The sequence below is a fragment of the Pipistrellus kuhlii genome, unplaced genomic scaffold (assembly GCF_014108245.1).
Source record: "Pipistrellus kuhlii isolate mPipKuh1 unplaced genomic scaffold, mPipKuh1.p scaffold_m20_p_60, whole genome shotgun sequence".
Lineage (NCBI taxonomy): Eukaryota > Metazoa > Chordata > Mammalia > Chiroptera > Vespertilionidae > Pipistrellus > Pipistrellus kuhlii.
The window spans coordinates 219809-236387 of NW_023425563.1; the positions used below are offsets into that span (position 1 = coordinate 219809).

The 16579-nt window shown below is 53.4% G+C and overlaps 1 protein-coding gene across 2 annotated transcripts in view; it reads left to right on the plus strand.

Annotated features, from left to right (window-relative positions):
• The window catches only part of PHACTR3 (phosphatase and actin regulator 3), a 151818-nt gene extending 139180 nt beyond the window's left edge, over positions 1-12638 (plus strand). For both annotated transcript variants that reach the window (XM_036420035.2, XM_045574997.1), the window contains 5 exons: positions 3038-3093; positions 7476-7537; positions 8581-8721; positions 10156-10232; positions 12107-12638. In XM_036420035.2, the coding sequence (XP_036275928.1) occupies positions 3038-3093; positions 7476-7537; positions 8581-8721; positions 10156-10232; positions 12107-12122 (352 nt within the window). In that variant the 3' untranslated portion in view covers positions 12123-12638. The remainder of the gene's footprint in view (positions 1-3037; positions 3094-7475; positions 7538-8580; positions 8722-10155; positions 10233-12106) is intronic.
• The last annotated feature ends 3941 nt before the right edge of the window (positions 12639-16579 follow it).

Consider the following 16579-nt stretch of genomic DNA (forward strand, 5'->3'; position numbering starts at 1 on the left):
CCTCCCTCCTCTCCTCCATCCTCAGTCACCTCCCTCCTCTCCTCTATCCCCAGTCACCTCCCTCCTCTCCTCCATCCTCAGTCACCTCCCTCCTCTTCTCCATCCTCAGTCACCTCCCATCCTCTCCTCCATCCTCAGTCACCTCCCTCCTCTCCTCTATCCCCAGTCACCTCCCTCCTCTCCTCCATCCTCAGTCACCTCCCATCCTCTCCTCCATCCTCAGTCACCTCCCTCCTCTCCTCCATCCTCAGTCACCTCCCGTCCTCTCCTCCATACCTGTTCACCACCCAGGTCCTCTGCTTTGTCCCTGTTCACCTCTCAGGTCTCCTTTGTCCCTGTTCACCTCCCTCCTCTCCTCCATCCCCAGTCACTTCCCGTCCTCTCCTCCATCCTCCATCTCTGGTCACCTCTCAGGTCTCCTTCGTCCGTTTACCTCTCAGGTCCTCTCCTCCATCCTCAGGATGGAGGTTCAGGTGCAGAGTGGGCTTCACTCCAGATATGAGCAGAGGAGAGGCGAGGGGGCCTAGCGAGCCACTGGGGGTCCCATGTCTCCAGATGACTGCCCCCACATATGCCACCCCTTACTCTGTCCTTCTCCAGGAGCTCCATACCTGTACCTCCTGTTCCAGTGCCAGGCTAGTCTGCAAGGCGCCAGTCCCTAGCCCCTGCATGCCCACCTCTTTGGTGCACTCAGTTGGGCCTGGCCTCTCTGCCTTCCTTTCTTCTCTCAGCCTCTCCTACCCACGTGCCCTGTTGGGTTCCTCCTCCTGGTCTGGTCCCCCTGAGATGCATGGCTGCTTGTGTGACAATAGAGGACAGTGTGTCTCTCCTCCCCCATCACCCCTCCCCACCCGCAAGTCTGCGCTCCCTGAAGGCAGGCCTGGGCAGCTCCTCTGCCACCTCCCCGGCCAGGCCTGTCACCAGTGCTCAGGAGACACCCGATGGAGGAAGGTTGCCTTACCCCTTTGCAGCTCCGTGAAGCCGATCCCAGGTTCAGGGTGGTCCCCTGGGGCGGTGAAGGTTGCTGGGAGCTCATGCTGGCCCCTCCCCTTCCCAGTGACCGAGGTCCTTTCTCCGGAAGGAACTCACCTGGAGGCTCGGGCCTCTCCTCCAGCCAGCCTTGGGCTCCGGCTCCCTCTGCTCACCACTGCACCTGCGCTGCAGCCGCCCAGAGGATGCCCCTTCTAGCTCAGTCACAGGTGCCCTGGGGCCTGCTGTCAGTCTGGGGGACCCCCTGCCCCAGCTGGAGGGGCCCAGAAGCCAGCCCATCCTTTCTGAGATGTCTAAACTGGATGACAGGCCTTTCTGGGAGCTCGGTCCTTGACCCCGGCCACTTACAGGTTACGTTTTCTTGATGCTATATCCCAAGACAAAATGCTCACGTCCCAAGGGCATGTTACGGACCCTTTGGTGTGTTACCTCCTTCAGTCCTTGCCTCTGGGAAGAGGTATTATTGCTCCTCCTCTTGCAGGAGATGAGCTTCCAGCAAGGAAAAGGCTCTTTGGTGGCCACGTCCACAGAGGTTTGGGGGCATCTCGGGTTTGAGGAAGTATGTAGCCTCCCTCCCCAGGTGTCCTTCCAGATTCTCTGCAACTTGGTCTCCTCTTCTGTGAAGCCCGCCTTGATGCCCACCCTCCGTCCTCCTGAGGGCAAGCCCAGCTCATGCGCAGTGAGGAGACTCCGTCTAGAGGGGTGATCTTCCCAGGGCTCCGCCTCCTCTTTGTGGGTCCCAGCAGTAATGGATCTCCTCAGAGGCCCCCCATTTCACCTCCCCAATGACTGCTCTCTGGGTTCCTCTTGTTCACTTGTTTTCCGTTTGTCAGTCTCCCTCTGTAGACTGAGCTAGCTTCCCAAGGGCAGAACAGGCTGCTCCTGGGCTCCCTGTGCCCTGGGGCCTGGGACAGTGCCTGGCCCTGGGCACATGCCCCGCTCATGCTCAGAGTGCCTGCGTGAGTGGCATCTGGGGAATCTGAGCAGGCTGAGGGAACCCCACCCACGGAGCGAGGCTGCATGCTTGTGGCCCCAGACAGATCAGGACTTGAGGGGCCAGTTCCTGTTGCCTCAGCCATCAAGTCAGGATGTGCATGCAGCCACCCACCGAGCCTGGCCACACGCAGCCCCCAGGGGCCGCCCAGCAAAGGGTCCTCTTTGAGTGGAGGGAGGAGGTGCCTGGGGCCGCCCTGGGCTTTGTGCAGGGACAGGATTATAAATAGCAGACGAGTGTTCTGGGGGCAGCATCCTCTTTGGGGCAGAGTTTTGTGCCCCGGGGACTGGTCCGGACCTGCGGGCTCTGGCTGCGGCCCAAGCACAATGTTATTGGAGTCACGGAACCAGTGGAGCCTGGCGCTGGTTTCCGCTAATTACGCCTCCTTCTCCTGACAAGCCTTGTGTTTATTTGTGTTGGGGGCTGCATCCTGCCAGCCTGCTGTGAGGAGCCCCTGGGAGGAAATAATAACGATCCTCCTCCATGGCGGAACACTGGCCTGGGCGGGAGGGCGGGGCGGGCTGGCACCGGAGATCCCGCAGGCTGCCGGCTCCAGAGGGAGGCGGGGCGCGCAGTCACGCCGGCGCGAGGCTGGCTCCGGGCGGGAGCAGGAGCCACCAGGGCAGCGCAGGTGCGGGGACCTGGGGGAGGGCGCAGCTCCTGCAGAGGCTGAAGCGGGCGCCCTCCCTCCCGCCGGCCGGCAGCCTCTCCGGTGCGGCTCTCCCTGCCCGCGGCTCACACGCCGTCCCTCCCGGACTTCAGGGCCGCCAGGCTGGGCGCGGATCTGGACATGGGGAGCCGCCCCTGGAGAGGGGGCCCCTGTGCCTCCCCCGCTCCCCCCAGCGCCCCTTGACGGCGGCGACCTCCCTCCCGTGGGGAGGTCTGACTGGACCTGCGGGCAAGAGGCCACCGCCAGAGGCCCCTTCTCTCCTGCAGCTTTTGGGGAGTGATCTTGAGGGGTGCACCGGCCACCTCCGACCTCCAGGACCCTGTGGAAGGTGGACTCCGCGGGGCCGCTATGGTGCACAATGTGATTCTGGTGTTTTTCCGCAGACGGCTGAGCCAGAGACCCGCTGTGGAGGAGCTGGAGAGGAGGAACATCTTGAAACGTGAGTAGCTGGGTCCCCTGCACCTGTGCTGAGCCGTGCGGGACCTGTGGGGGCTGTCCCCTGGTGGCCCCCTTCTGCAGCCCAGCTCCCCTGTGTCCTCAGGGAAGATCGCGCCCGGGGAGAGTCCGTGTCCCCAGAAGCACCCCTTAAAATCCGGAGAGCGCCGCCGTGCACAGCGGAAGGTGCCTGGGGGGCCATAGCCCAGGTCTCAGGCAGGTCCCGGCAGATGAGCGGGGCTCCTCTGGGGTGACCACAGAGCGCACCGCAGCGCAGACCGTGTGCCACCCACGGGACACGCCCCCGCCACACCGGGCGCCAGCCCAGGCTCAGAGGGAGCAACCGCGCAGCAGGCCGCCTCAGGCTCCGCGGGTCTGGGAGGCGTGTGCCATCGCCATGTCCGCACCGCGTGCACAGGTCCCCTCCACCACGTAGGGAGCAGGTCCTCTCAGTTTCATCACTGTGAGGGGGGTGGGAACCCTTCGGAAAGTCCTTTCAGCCAGTCTTCATCTGCTCCACAGGCTTCCCTTCCGAAGTGTTTTCTGCAGAGTGGAGTCTCGGGTGGGAGTCCAAGTGTTTCCATTTCTCTTCCCGCCCATGTGATGAGCACTGCAGACATCCTCTGGGTTTGGTGTTTGACCCGGAGCATCTTTTCCCAAAGTTACAAGCTGCCTTCCCTCAGAAAGCAGCCTCGGGGCTGGCTCCGGGGCCCGAGTCCCACCTGGGTTCTGCCCGGCCCTCCCTCACTCCTCGCCCGCCCCTTAGAGACAATTAGAAACATGTAACCTCAACATTAAGACTTCTTCCTTTTGTTTCTCAAACGTAAGCCATGACAACTGCGTTCTCTATTGTGAGTGCTAGGCTGCGTGGGAGGACATACAGAAAAGCTTGTCATGCCCTAGCCAGTTTGCTCAGTGGATAGAGCACCGGCCTGTGGACCAAAGTGTCCTGGGTTCGATTCCGGTCAAGGGCACATGCTCAGATTGTAAGCTTGATCCCCAGGAGAGGGCGTGCAGGAGGCAGCCAATTAAGGATTCTCTCTCATCAGTAATGTTTCTATTTCTCGCTCCCTCTCCCTTCCTCTCTAAAATAAAATTTTAAAAATATTCAAAAAAATTTTTAAAAACAGGAAAGCTTTTTGTTGGTAGCATGCTCAGTCATGTGGCCAGCTGAAGGAACTCAAGTGTTAGATTACCAGCCCGGCTGGTGTGGCTCAGTGGTTGAGCATCGACCTATGAACCAGGAGGTCATGGTTGGATTCCCAGTCAGGGCACAGGTCCCGGTTACAGGCTCAGTCCCCAGTGTGGGCCATGCTGGAGGCAGCTGACCAGTGATTCTCATTTTTGCTGCTTCTACCTCTCTTTCTCTCCCTTTCTCTTTGAAATCAATAAAAATATATATATTTAAAATATTAGGTTACCAAATTTTTTTTTAAATCCTGGCGTGAGGATATTTTTCCATTGATTTTCAGAGAGAATGGAAGAGAGAGGGAAAGACCGAGAAATACCGATGTGAGAGAAACACATCGATTGGTTGCCTCTTACACGTGCCCAGACCAGGTCCCAGCCAGGGAGGAACCTGCAACAGAGGTACATGCCCTTGGCCGGAATCGACCCCGGGACCTCTCAGTCCACAGGCTGATGCTCTCTCCGCCAAGCAAAAGCAGCTAGGGCAGGTTACCAAGTATTTGAATTTTTAAAAAGTAAGTCACTCAGCTATAAAGCTCGTAAGTCACAGATGTCCTGAAGTAACTGTTCAAGACGTCAATGGCACAAGTTAAAGAGCAGACTCAGATCCTCTGTGCAGGGACCGATCCCCGGCCGTGGTGACTGCCCCCTGGGCGGCCTGCGGGGGCCACCAGCTAGCGCTCCTGACGGGCGGTCTCTCCAGTCCCCGTCAGCCTCACAAAGAGGGTCGGTGCCCACTGACTGGAGCCGGCGAGCGGCCGACTGCACCGGGGAAGGAAGGCATGGGTCTCCCATTATGGCCTTGGCACATGGCCTTGGCAGGGCCGTCCCTCCTCGCATGGAAGCAGCGCCTGTGCCGGCAGCGGAGCCTCTCGCACCCTGAGCGCACCGGCTGTCTGCGGGGACTGTGTTCCGGGAGAATGAGAGCAGTCAGGTCTCTGGTCAGGGAGGAGCCTCACACTCACAGGCCTGACCCTCCGTCTGCCATTTCTGCTCAGGATGGTTCTGCACCTCCCATTGTGTGGGCTCCCCTCGGACTGAGGGCAGGAACACCCCGAGCTCTGCCTGCATCCGCAGGGGAGGAGAGTTAGGGGCACCCAGAACCCTGGTCCTGCCCCTGGCCCGCTCTGTGCAGGCAGCGGGCTTGACGCTGCTTTCATTCCCTCGTTCCATCTTCACGGCCAAGTGTGAGGCTTGCACACCGTCCCCATGTTCAGGAGGAAGCTAGGGATAGCAACAGGACTCCTTAACACAAGTGCTGGGAAGGGACGGAACCCAAGTTCTTGCCCAGGTCTGTCACCCTCGCCCTAGCTGCTGCCCCACGAGGGATGCTGCTGCCCTGCCAGCTGATCCCCTGGAGTCTTCACTTCAGGCACTGCTTCCGGGGAGTCTGGGAATGGAGGCTCCGATCAGGGCCCCTGGCCTCAGGTGAGCTCAGGATCCCCACGCCCGTGGCTGAGAGGAGCCAGGCAGAGCTCAGGAGGAGGAGTGCAGACACGCGTGGACCGATGCGTGGTTGCCCGTGGGGGATCAGCTCTCAGGGGCCTTCAGGGGCGGGAAAAGGAAGGGCTTCATGGAGGTGGTGGCAGCAGAGCCCGGGCCCTGCCACCCTCGCAGACCCGCTGTCCATGGGCCTGCAGAGCTCAGTGGCCTTGGTGACAATGCTGACCAGGGTCACGACTGGAGAAAGAAAGATCCAGTTTGCTTGGTGTTTCCGATAGACTGTGCTGATTGTCTGCGCCTGGACAATTAGTGTGGCTTCATCATTGAAACCCCTCCAAGCTGGCCTTCTGTGCGACCCTTCTACCTGTCTCCCTACTGTGTCACCAGCTTTCTGATTAGAGGTGGTTTCTTCTGGTTTGTTTCTTGGATTCCCTTATAAAACACCCAAATGCAAGATGACGCTTTCTTTTTTAATATAAAAAGAAGCATATATATATATATATATATATATATATATATATATATATATATTGATTTCAGAGATGAAGGGAGAGGGAAACATCAGTGATGAGAGAGAAACATTGATTGGCTGCCTCCTGCACGCCCCACACTGGGGATCAAGCCTGCAAACCAGGCGTGTGCCCTGGCCAGGAATCAAGCCATGACCTCCTGGTTCTTAGGTCGATGCTCAACCCCTGAGCCATGCCAGCCTCCTAATGCTTCCTTAAAAAAAAAAAAAATACAGGCCAGTGTGGCTAATACAGGAGACCTCTGCCCACCCAGTTCCCCAAACGCATGGTGTTTGAATGCTTTGAAGGAAGGCATGTCAGGTGACATTTCATTACGTGGAAGCCGTGGGGTTCCCTTTCAGAACGGGGCGTCTCCCGGAGCTGAGAGAGCCCGGGAGCGGGGCTTTATTTAGCAGCAGCGCGCCAGAAATAGGGCATCCATCGCTGTGGATCCCAGGGCGAGGCAGGTTTTCACCCCCCCTCAGCGTCCGTTCTATTTTTAGCTCCCAGGGGAGCGGAGCACTGCTGTGTGCTCAGTCGCAGCGGGGAGCAGAGCCAATCATGGTGAGGCGGCTCCTTTAAGAGGGGTGTTGCGGTGTCGCGTGAGAGCTATGCTCCCGCCAGCACTCAGCCGGTTCTGGGTGTGTTTGCATTGGAAATACCCTTGAAAACATAAATCCCAGGCAAGCATATGTTGCCCAGACTCTGAAGAGGGTGTTCCTCGGCTTATATTGCTTGGCTAAAAATAAAAAGTATGTCTATCTAGTAAATGGAAAAGAGAAAAAAAAGCAAGCAATCACAGTGCTATTAGCATTCACTCATTGATGCATGAGTACGAATGTGTTATAGATAGCTTATACTATACTTATACTATTCGTACTATAACACATTCCTACTCTACGCTGTCTGCCTGCCACCTGTCCCGTGGCTGTAAAGCTGCCCACAGGGAGGACGGGCAGAGGGGAGCTGCCCCCATGTGCGCCTCAGACCTGTGACCCGGGGGCCGGGGCGGGGATGGTGGCGGTGCTTCCCTCCCACACGGTCGGTCCTGTGTGTCGGTGAGACACGCTCTCCTGAGCAGTGACCGGCGCCATGGAGAACACGAAGTGAGCCGTGGACAGGTGTCACTGGCCAGGTGGCCACGAGAGCCCATCTGGGCCTTAGACAGACAGCCAGGTGCTCTGCCGGCGGGGAGAGGAGGGTCTCACCTGTTCTTCCCTTCTTTCCCCTTTTCATCCTTGCACAGAAAGGAACGACCAGACCGAGCAGGAGGAGAGAAGAGAGATCAAGCAGAGGCTGACGAGAAAGGTACTGGATTTGAGCACCTGTCTGCTGAGTGTGACAGTGAAGGGTGGGCGTGAGGGAGCCGGGCTGGCATGGCCTCCCTGCATGGTCCTGAGCACCAGCTTCCGGCACAGCGGGCACACTCAGCAGGCGCTGGAGGCATGGTGCCTGTGCGTGGTGCCCACTCGCGTGCCGCCCTCACCCAGGGCCAGCCTGCGGGCAGGACCATCCGGTGGCCTGTCCCTTTGCCTCTGGGGAGCCAGACATGGGCTGGGCCTTCCTCACTGACGGGCTCTTTACACAAAGCCCAGGAAAGCACACCTGATGTCAGGATTTGGTTTCCTTTAGATTCTGGAAACCTGAGTTTGTGTGGCAGCCCCTGACGGCAGAAACTCCATCAGCCTGAGGGCTGGGGTGTGGGGCTGCGTTAGATGAAAGCTTGCTGAGGCCCACGTTGGTTCCTTCTGCCACCGGGCCTTTCAGAACCCCGATCCTCTAAATTCACACGTGCTGGCCTTTCCCCTCTGCTGCCTCCACTGAGCTCCCTAATAATGACAATAATAATAATCACAATAATAAAATCTCGTCCTGCGTGGAGAGATTACCCTTCCCTAACTTGAGCTTGACTTACAAATACTAATTGTAGTTAGCACTTTAACTTTTTAAAGAAGCTTATCTAATGAGAGTTGAAAAGAAGCCACTTCTGCCCTACCCCGAGCCTGTGCCAGACACATCAACCCCCCGAGCCTGTGCCAGACACGCTGGGAGGTGACAGGGTGCGGGAGCCCATCCGAGGACACATGCCTCCAGGGGAGGGCTGGGCCGTTAGACGCGTAATCGTGCAATCTAAGCCAGCGCTCACCAATGGAGTCCGCAAACCGCTGGTCTGGGAGGTCCGAACGGCTGGTGACCACCGATGTTAAACCCTCCTCCTCGGAGTGGTTTGCGTTAGGTGAGAGCTCTCCGCTGCAGTTTTCTGTTTCCTTTGAGCATGTGCTGTTAGTTCCAAGTACTTTAGGAAAGCGAGTATAGCCCAGGTGCCTCATGGTGCTGACCTTTTGTTGTAGCTTAATCAGAGACCCACCGTGGATGAGCTGAGAGACAGGAAAATCCTGATACGATTCAGTGATTACGTGGAAGTGGCCAAAGCCCAGGACTACGACAGACGGGCGGACAAGCCCTGGACAAGGTTGTCGGCGGCAGACAAGGTACTGTCTGAGCTGGGGGGCACCGGAAGGCGAGGGACCGGCGCTGTGCGGGGAGCGTGTTCTTGCCGTGGCCGTCTGCTGTGAAATGACGCGATGCTTTGACCAGATGTTGGCTTCACAGAGGCACCTGGATCAGGGCCGTGTTCTCAGTTAGGGGACCTTTGGCCCGGGACATTTGGCAATGTTTGGAGATATTTTTAGTGTCACCAGTGGGGGGGGGGGGGGGGGTCGCTACTGTGTCTAGTGGGAGGAGTCTCTGCTGAGGGCTGTCCTGTGCACTGGGCTCCTGGGCCGCCCACAGCAGAGGCTCCTCCAGCCCCCAGTGTCAAGAGTGTGCGAGCAGAGACCCAGGCTGGGGATGAATCAGAGGGAGGCAGGGCTGGGTGACAGGCTTACAGAAAGCCAGCTGCGGGAGAGGGGAGGGAGGGGCAGGGGTGTGAGAGGCCCAGGAGGCATGGAGGAGAGCTTCCCTAGAGGGAGAGGTGGCTCTGGGTCCATCCTGGTCGGCCCCTCTGAGCCGCAGCCAGAGAGGCAGGAGGAAGGAGGGGCCTGGCTGGAGTGGTCAGCGCCGGGGCCTGGCTGGAGTCAGACCAGCAGTGCCTGCCCTCTGCTCGCTGCCCACTGCGCCCCTGCCTCTGACTCCTGCAGCCTCAGGAAGAGGTTGGAAAGGGCACCTGCAGCCAGGGAGCCTGCGGGGTTGCGAACGGTCCCTCCCCCTGTCTGTGCTGAGCTGGAATGCCAGTGGGTTTACACAGTTTGGAGAAATGCAGACACGCGTGGACTGATGCGTGGCTGCCCGGATCCACCAGCTCGCAGGGGCTGGAAGGGGTGGGAAAAGTGTCTGACAGCCACTGGAGGTGGGAGCAGCCCCTCCCCCCTGGAGTCCTCCCCTCAGAGCCTGTCCTCACCCAGAGGCAGGCGTGCCTGCTGCTCCTGGGTCACCCGGCCCAGGAGGGGGAGAGTGGGCCTTGGGTGTTGGAGGAGGGCCAGGCGAGAGGTAGTGTCACCCACGGGCAATATCGTGTCCCATTTCAAATGACACCAGACACCAATGCACGCTGACTTAGAGTGACTCCTTCCTAAGTTTCACAGAGCTGTGCTTGGCACACCACAAACGGGTTCCTGCTGCGTCCGTGCCCTGTGCCCTCGAGCCAGCCAGTGCAGCCCCTGAGCTCTCACCCCCACCCCCGAGCCAGCCAGTGCAGCCCCCTGAGCTCCCGCCCCCTCCTCAGTCAGTCCGGCAGCACTGGCTCCGTAGGACCAGGAAGATGAGTGAGAGTCTAAGTCCGAGCAAAAAGGTGTTTCTTCCTTTCTGCTTAGGGACATGTTACCAGAAGGCAGCACTGTTAGCCGTGGTGGTTTCTCCACAGCCACGACACACGTTCCTGTGTTAACAAACTGCCCTGTGAACCAATGTGCTGCTTTTCATTCCAGGCAGCGATTCGTAAAGAACTCAATGAATACAAGAGTAACGAGATGGAGGTACACGCATCGAGCAAGCATTTGACAAGGTCAGATTTCTATTTGTGTGAAGTTCATACTGTGTAACATGGTATTCATGAAAAAAGAAAGAGAAGTGGCACAAAGAAAGCACTCTGTGTTCAGGTGAACAGGCAGTACCTGCGGGAGGTGGACAGAACAGTCAGAACGCTCGCCCACGCAGAAGGAGGGCGCTGGCTCCCAGGCCTCCCCAGGCTGCGAAGGGAGAGGTTGTGAGGACAGGCCTGCAAGGCCACTGGCTAACCTACCCGTTAATGTACACGTGGACAATTACTCTCAAGGCAGTGAAAGCAGTTTGCTATGTATTTGCTTACCCTCATGGTGTGCCTGACCCTCCAGCTAACAGAACTCCTAGTTATCCCGGGTAGCACCCTCACCCGCCCGTTCCCTTCTCCGTCTCATTCACACTTATAGTCACATCTTCACCCAAACTTACGCTCCCTACCTGCTCAGAGGGCACCTACTTCCCCTGCAGATATTTGAGTACCTACTGTGTGCCAGCCCCATTGAGGTGGGCGGTGCAGGATGCCCATCCTCACAGAACGTACATCCCAGTGGGAACACACTGGCCGGTTCTTCCAGAACCGGGACCGCCCGGCGAGGCGCATCTCTGCTCTGTCCACATGGTCCACTGAGATGGCGGGTCTCTAGTTGGCGGAGAGTAGAGATCGGCTTCTCTGCCTGTGGGCCGCATGTTCTCTTCTGTTCCGTGGCTGCCACATGCAGTCCCCCTTCGAAGTTCTCAGAAGGCCTTCATCCCTCAGCAGTAAGCCTCCCCTTCCAGCAGATGGTTTGTCCTCTCTCTCTTGATCTAAAGATGCTCAAGCCCTGGATGTGAGGAGGAAGGAAAGCCTGCCTTAAACTAGAACAATTGGTCCATCCCTCCCACCCTTCACACACACATACACACACCCTGTCTGTCACAGAGTGGCCACAGCGCTGCCATGTGGCAGGTTTGCCCTGTAAGGCCAGCGTAGCTGTGAAACTGAGGCCGGTGCCATGCGATCCTGTCTGACCAGCCACTTTATGATGAAGATATTGAGGGGAGAAGAGGAGGCCAAGAGGGCAGGAGAAAATGAGGACGTGGAAAGTCTGTTTAAATTTTTTTGACGTTTCCCCCAGGACTGATGTATATTTAGGAAGGAATGGATTATCTTGTTTTCAGAAATCAAAAATGCTTAGGAAAGAAAGTATCCAGTCACCGTTCAAAATTATTTTTAATGCTCAGTCTGTGTTAAAGGATGTTTTCTATATGGTAATGTAAAATATTTTACTACATTTTCCCATTGTACTTATTAAAAGAAATGACTAAGATGTTTTTTTCTCTCCTAAGTTCTTGACAGCTGTCTTAGATGATGAGATTTTGAGAGTGAGTCCAAAACTTGGACATCAGGAAATAATACTAAGATTTTTATACTACTGCATTTTAGGATTTACAGTCCTCATGTAAAAGTCTGAACAATATTTTTAGCCCTATGAGATTGTTTTAAGTGCATTAAAGTACAAACACATCACCAGTTGTAAAAGCAGGCAAAACTGTAACTCACTGTAATGCCCAGCAACTAGCCTCCTCTGCCCATTACGTCTGATTCGCAGTCCTGGCCTTTCTGAGTACATCCGGGACTTAGCGAGCTGCTTTCCAATAGGTGTAAGGTAGTCTTCAGACGTTGGGGTATCAATCCTTTGTGGGTACGAGGGAGGCTGAGGGTTGTGGGGGCCACTGAGGTGCTTCATGCAATTAAACCAAAACAGGTTTTCCAGGTTGGACTAAAGAGACACTTTAAATAGCAAAAGATTTCTTTGTGGGAAGTTTTGGCCATTTCAACTTATGGCCTGAAATGTATGTATGACCTGAAATGATTGTGCTTTTTAATATAATTTCTAGATTCCACAGGCCGTAGAGATTTTCTTCTGAGAAGAATCTGTGTTTAACTTTTGATACCAACACTGGATACTCATCAGGGGACTCTCCTGAATTCAACTCAAGACTCCCCGCTGTGTTGGGAGGAGCGAGCAGGCCGGGGGGGTCACCCTCGCTGCTCTACGGACACGGACACGGACACGTTTCGCTCTGGTGTCCCAGGAGTGAGCCGTGGGGGCCTCAGCGACCCGGAAAAACCGTCGGAGCCTTGTTTTCAGTTCTGCGGTGGACAGGGGGCGGAGACGCGCAGGTGCCAGCTCAGCACTCCGGACCTCGGGCCTGAGGGCGTGTGACGCGGTGTCGTTCTGTGTTATGTTGAAAAGACATTTTTATTCTGATCATGACTGAGTTGAGAACTCTCTAAGTTCGTGTTATACAAAACCATTTCCTGTATTATATTTCTCCTTTTTTATATAATGTCTAACGAAATACAGCTGCAACATTTTGATTCCTGTTAATTTTGTTCTTTAATTAAATGACTACTCATTGCGGGAAATTCACCTGGGCTCTACATTTTCTTGGGGTAGGAATAAGAGTTTTGTCTGAACAGTAGTCTAAGAAACAAGGCAAGTTTTATTTCCAAGCCATCAGAATCCAAACACATAACAGAGAATTCCAATTTTTATATTTTGTTTTATAAACTGTTAGGGCCTGTGGTTTGTGCTTTGGAAAATCAAACTGTTGGTTTTTGTTTTTTTCTTTCAGATTAATTGAAATTTATGTATCACTAAGTAACAAACCTAGAAATAAGTACTGATTTGCTGAAAAATTCTACCAAGATGAAAAACTTGCCCTCCTTAAAAAAAGAAAAAAAAAAAAAAAAAAAAGCCTGCCTCCTTAAGGCTATTTTTAAATTCACAGGAAAAGTAGCAAAAGCTGTTCTAAGAGGAGCGGAGATTACCCAGCACACGTGAAAAGTAATCCTGGCACACGGAGGCGGAGGCATGGTCCCTGGAGGGGACTTTACATGCTGAACCAATGTCCTCAGGAAGTGAGTCCTCCCTCTCCCTCCCTGCATCTCTCCCTCCTCCCTCCAGGATGTGAGGCCTTTGGGAGCTGGGGGAGCCACACCACACGCAGCCTGCCCTCTTCAGCACATTTGCCTTCTCTGTAGGGGCATCATCTGTGTCCGACAACATGGCTGTAATTTTTTATTTTTCAACCACAGTTCACATCAATACCATTCCTCACCAGATTCAGATGGACCATAAAGTGGCCAGAAAACCACACACTCTACAAAAACCTCCTCCTCCCCCTAGCACTCCCCTGGCCCTGAACCCCTTTGTCTCAACATTATTGACTGCATTCTCCATGCTGCAATCTGCATCTCTGTGGCTATTCTGCAACTACCAATTGGTACTGCTCAATTCCGTCACCTTTTTGCACAGCCCTCAAACCTCCTCCCCTCTGTTCTCTTGTGTCTATGAGTCTGTTTCTATTTTATTATTTTATTTTGTTCTTTAGATTCCACATGCAAGTGAAATCATATGGTGTTTGTCTTTCTCTGACTGGCTTAGTTCACTTAACATAATATCCTCCAGGTCAACTCATGCTGTTGCAAAAGATAAGATGTCCTTTTTTATGACCGAGGAGTATTCCGCTGTGTTTAGCTGTTTTGTCCACTCGTCTGCCAATGCACTTGGGCTGCTTGTAAATAACGCTGCAATGAACGTCGGGGTGCATTTGGCTGCATATATTCCTTCAAATTAGTGGTTTGTGTTTCTTCGGATACAGGCCCAGAAATAGAATCCCTGGGTCATAAGGCAGTTCCATTTTTAACTTTTTGAGGAATCTCCAGTGGCGGCACCAGGCTGCATTCCCAAAGGGTTCACTTTTCTCCACACCCTCGCCAACACTCCCTGCTCCTGCCCTCCCCAAGCCTTCAGTCACTGCCTGTATCCATGGGTTATGCATATATGTATATAAGTTCCTTGGTTAATCTCTTCTCGCCTCCCTCCCTCTGAGATTCTGCCTTCTCTTCGGTAATAGACACCATATCTGAGTGGTCAGAATTCTTAGTTACTAGTAGTTATTAACAAGGTTTCTGTGCATCCACTTTACAACTCATTTGTTCATTTTCACAAAATCCTATCCAATAAAAGAGTAATATGCAAAATAACCATCACTCCACTATACCCACAAGCCACACCCACCAGCCAATCAGGAGCAAATATGCAAATAAATCCAACCAAGATGGCTACAGCCACAGAGAGCAGGAGGGAGGTTTGGGTTTCCCCGGCAATGGAGGAAGCCAAACTTTCCGCCTGCCCTTGCCAGCCTCAGCGTCTACTCAAGGCTACAAAGTTTCAATTATAAAAGATACATAAATCTAAAGAGAAATGGCAGCAGCCAAGGAGCTGGAAAGGTAGGAGGAAGCCAAGCTTTCCGCACACAGACTCCGCTCCAGGCTACAAAGTTTCAGTTGTAGAAGATAAATAAATTCTAGATACCGGGGCCTCTGCTTGGGTTGCCAGGGGGGCATGACAGTCCCCTCACCCAGGCCACCCCACACCCCAAGGGAACCACCACCCTGATCCGGGACATCCTTCAGGGCAAACCAGCCAGCCCCCACCCATATACCAGGCCTCTATCCTATCTAGTAAAAGAGTAATATGCAGGTTGACCATCACTCCAACACACAAGATGGCTACCCCCATGTGGACACAAGTTCGCCAGCAGAGGAGGGCAGTTGGGAGGGAACAGGCCTGCAGGGGAGGGCAGTTAGGGGTGACCAGGCCTGCAGGGGAGGGCAGTTAGGGGCAAATAGGCTGGCAGGGGAGAAGTTAGGCATCAATCAGGCTGGCAGAGGAGTGGTTACGGGGTGATCAGGCTAGCAGGCAGAAGCAGTTAGGGGCAATCAGGAAGGCAGACAGACAAGCAGTTGGGAGCCAGCAGTCCTGGATTGTGAGAGGGATGTCCAACTGCCCGTTTAGGCTCGATCCTAAATGGGCAGTCCGACATCCCTCGAGGGGTCCCAGATTGGAGAGGGTGCAGACTGGGCTGAAGGACACCCCCCTCCCCCACACGAATTTCATTCACTGGGCCTCTAGTAAAATATAATTAGCTATTAAAGTAACCATGAATATTAAAACATTAAAGAAGCTCTTAGGGATTTTTTTAAGTTTTAAGAAAATATAATGGGTAATTTTGTGAAAGACAAATCACTTCTAGAAGCATCCATTAAGTTTTAAGTCAATCTGATAGGGGGAAAGGTAGATCATGACTTTTTATAAAAAGTTTTAAAGGTACTTTGCAATTATGTAATTTTTGGACAATAAAAGTGGATAAGGAAAAACACCAAACATCAAGAGGCCCACCTTGTGGACATATATGGTAATTACAAGTCTAAATTTATTCTGTTTCTATATTGGAGGTGAAACCATTTTTAGTTACATGCCCAGTTCTTTAGTACCAAATGCAAGCCCAGAAATGCAAAATTCTAATTGTACTGTTAACACTGTTAGTCCCATATGCTTCCAACACCCACTTTCCCAGTTCTTTTTCAGAGATTTTTTGTTTCTCTAATGAAACATTTCAGAAGGTGCTCATAAGCAATCTTGAAAGTCAAACTGAACATATGAAAATACTTTGAAGAGTAAATGAGTATAAACTACATATTTAGTTTTCTGTAAGTTTATTCACTATGATAGTAGAGACTATCACAAATTCATATTTAGACAAGGTCTTGCTAGAATGAGAAATGGGAAAGCTGCCAGTGATCATGTCCATAGCGCTATGAAAACAATGGTGTTTTGTGTTTAGAGTAACAGAGAGTAATTTGTCTTAATACCAATTATAAATCTCCTTAATATGAGTGGGAAATTCTTTAAAATCATATTTTCTTGATAATGAGCAATGGTAGAGAATTCTGGATGTGGCATACATGCTAATAATTTTTAGAGTTGATAACATAATTTAGGCACTATTCTTTTTTAAGTGCAGTTTATTATCCCTTAAAGAAGATGCATATCCTGAAAATGTGTCTACAATTCTCTAACCATGGAGCCACACTGGCCATGGCAATTTTGCTCCAATTTTTACATTCCAAGTTACATTTGTTTATTACTATTATTTCCTGCATGTTATTTTGCTCAGCATTCTACTTTAGTTGCTTATACAGAGCTTTGATGATTCCTTATATCCTCAAACTTTTGATTGGAGGGGTTAAGGAGCTCAGAGGTGTGAATCATGTGCAGAAGCTGTGCCGGGGTCACCTGGTACAGGTGGGGGACGGGATGGCTGAGGAGTGACCATCAGCACCTGGGCAGCTTCCTGCCAGGCCCGGGCTCTGGGTCGGCAGGACTTGTCATTGTGGTCTGCAGCTTAACCCCAATGCAACCATGGATAAAAACAGTCTGCGCCCAGTCAAGGGATCTGCTGGGGTCCCAGGCATTGGGGTTTGGGTCATTTAATCTCTGGGGTGATGCCTGTGGAGTT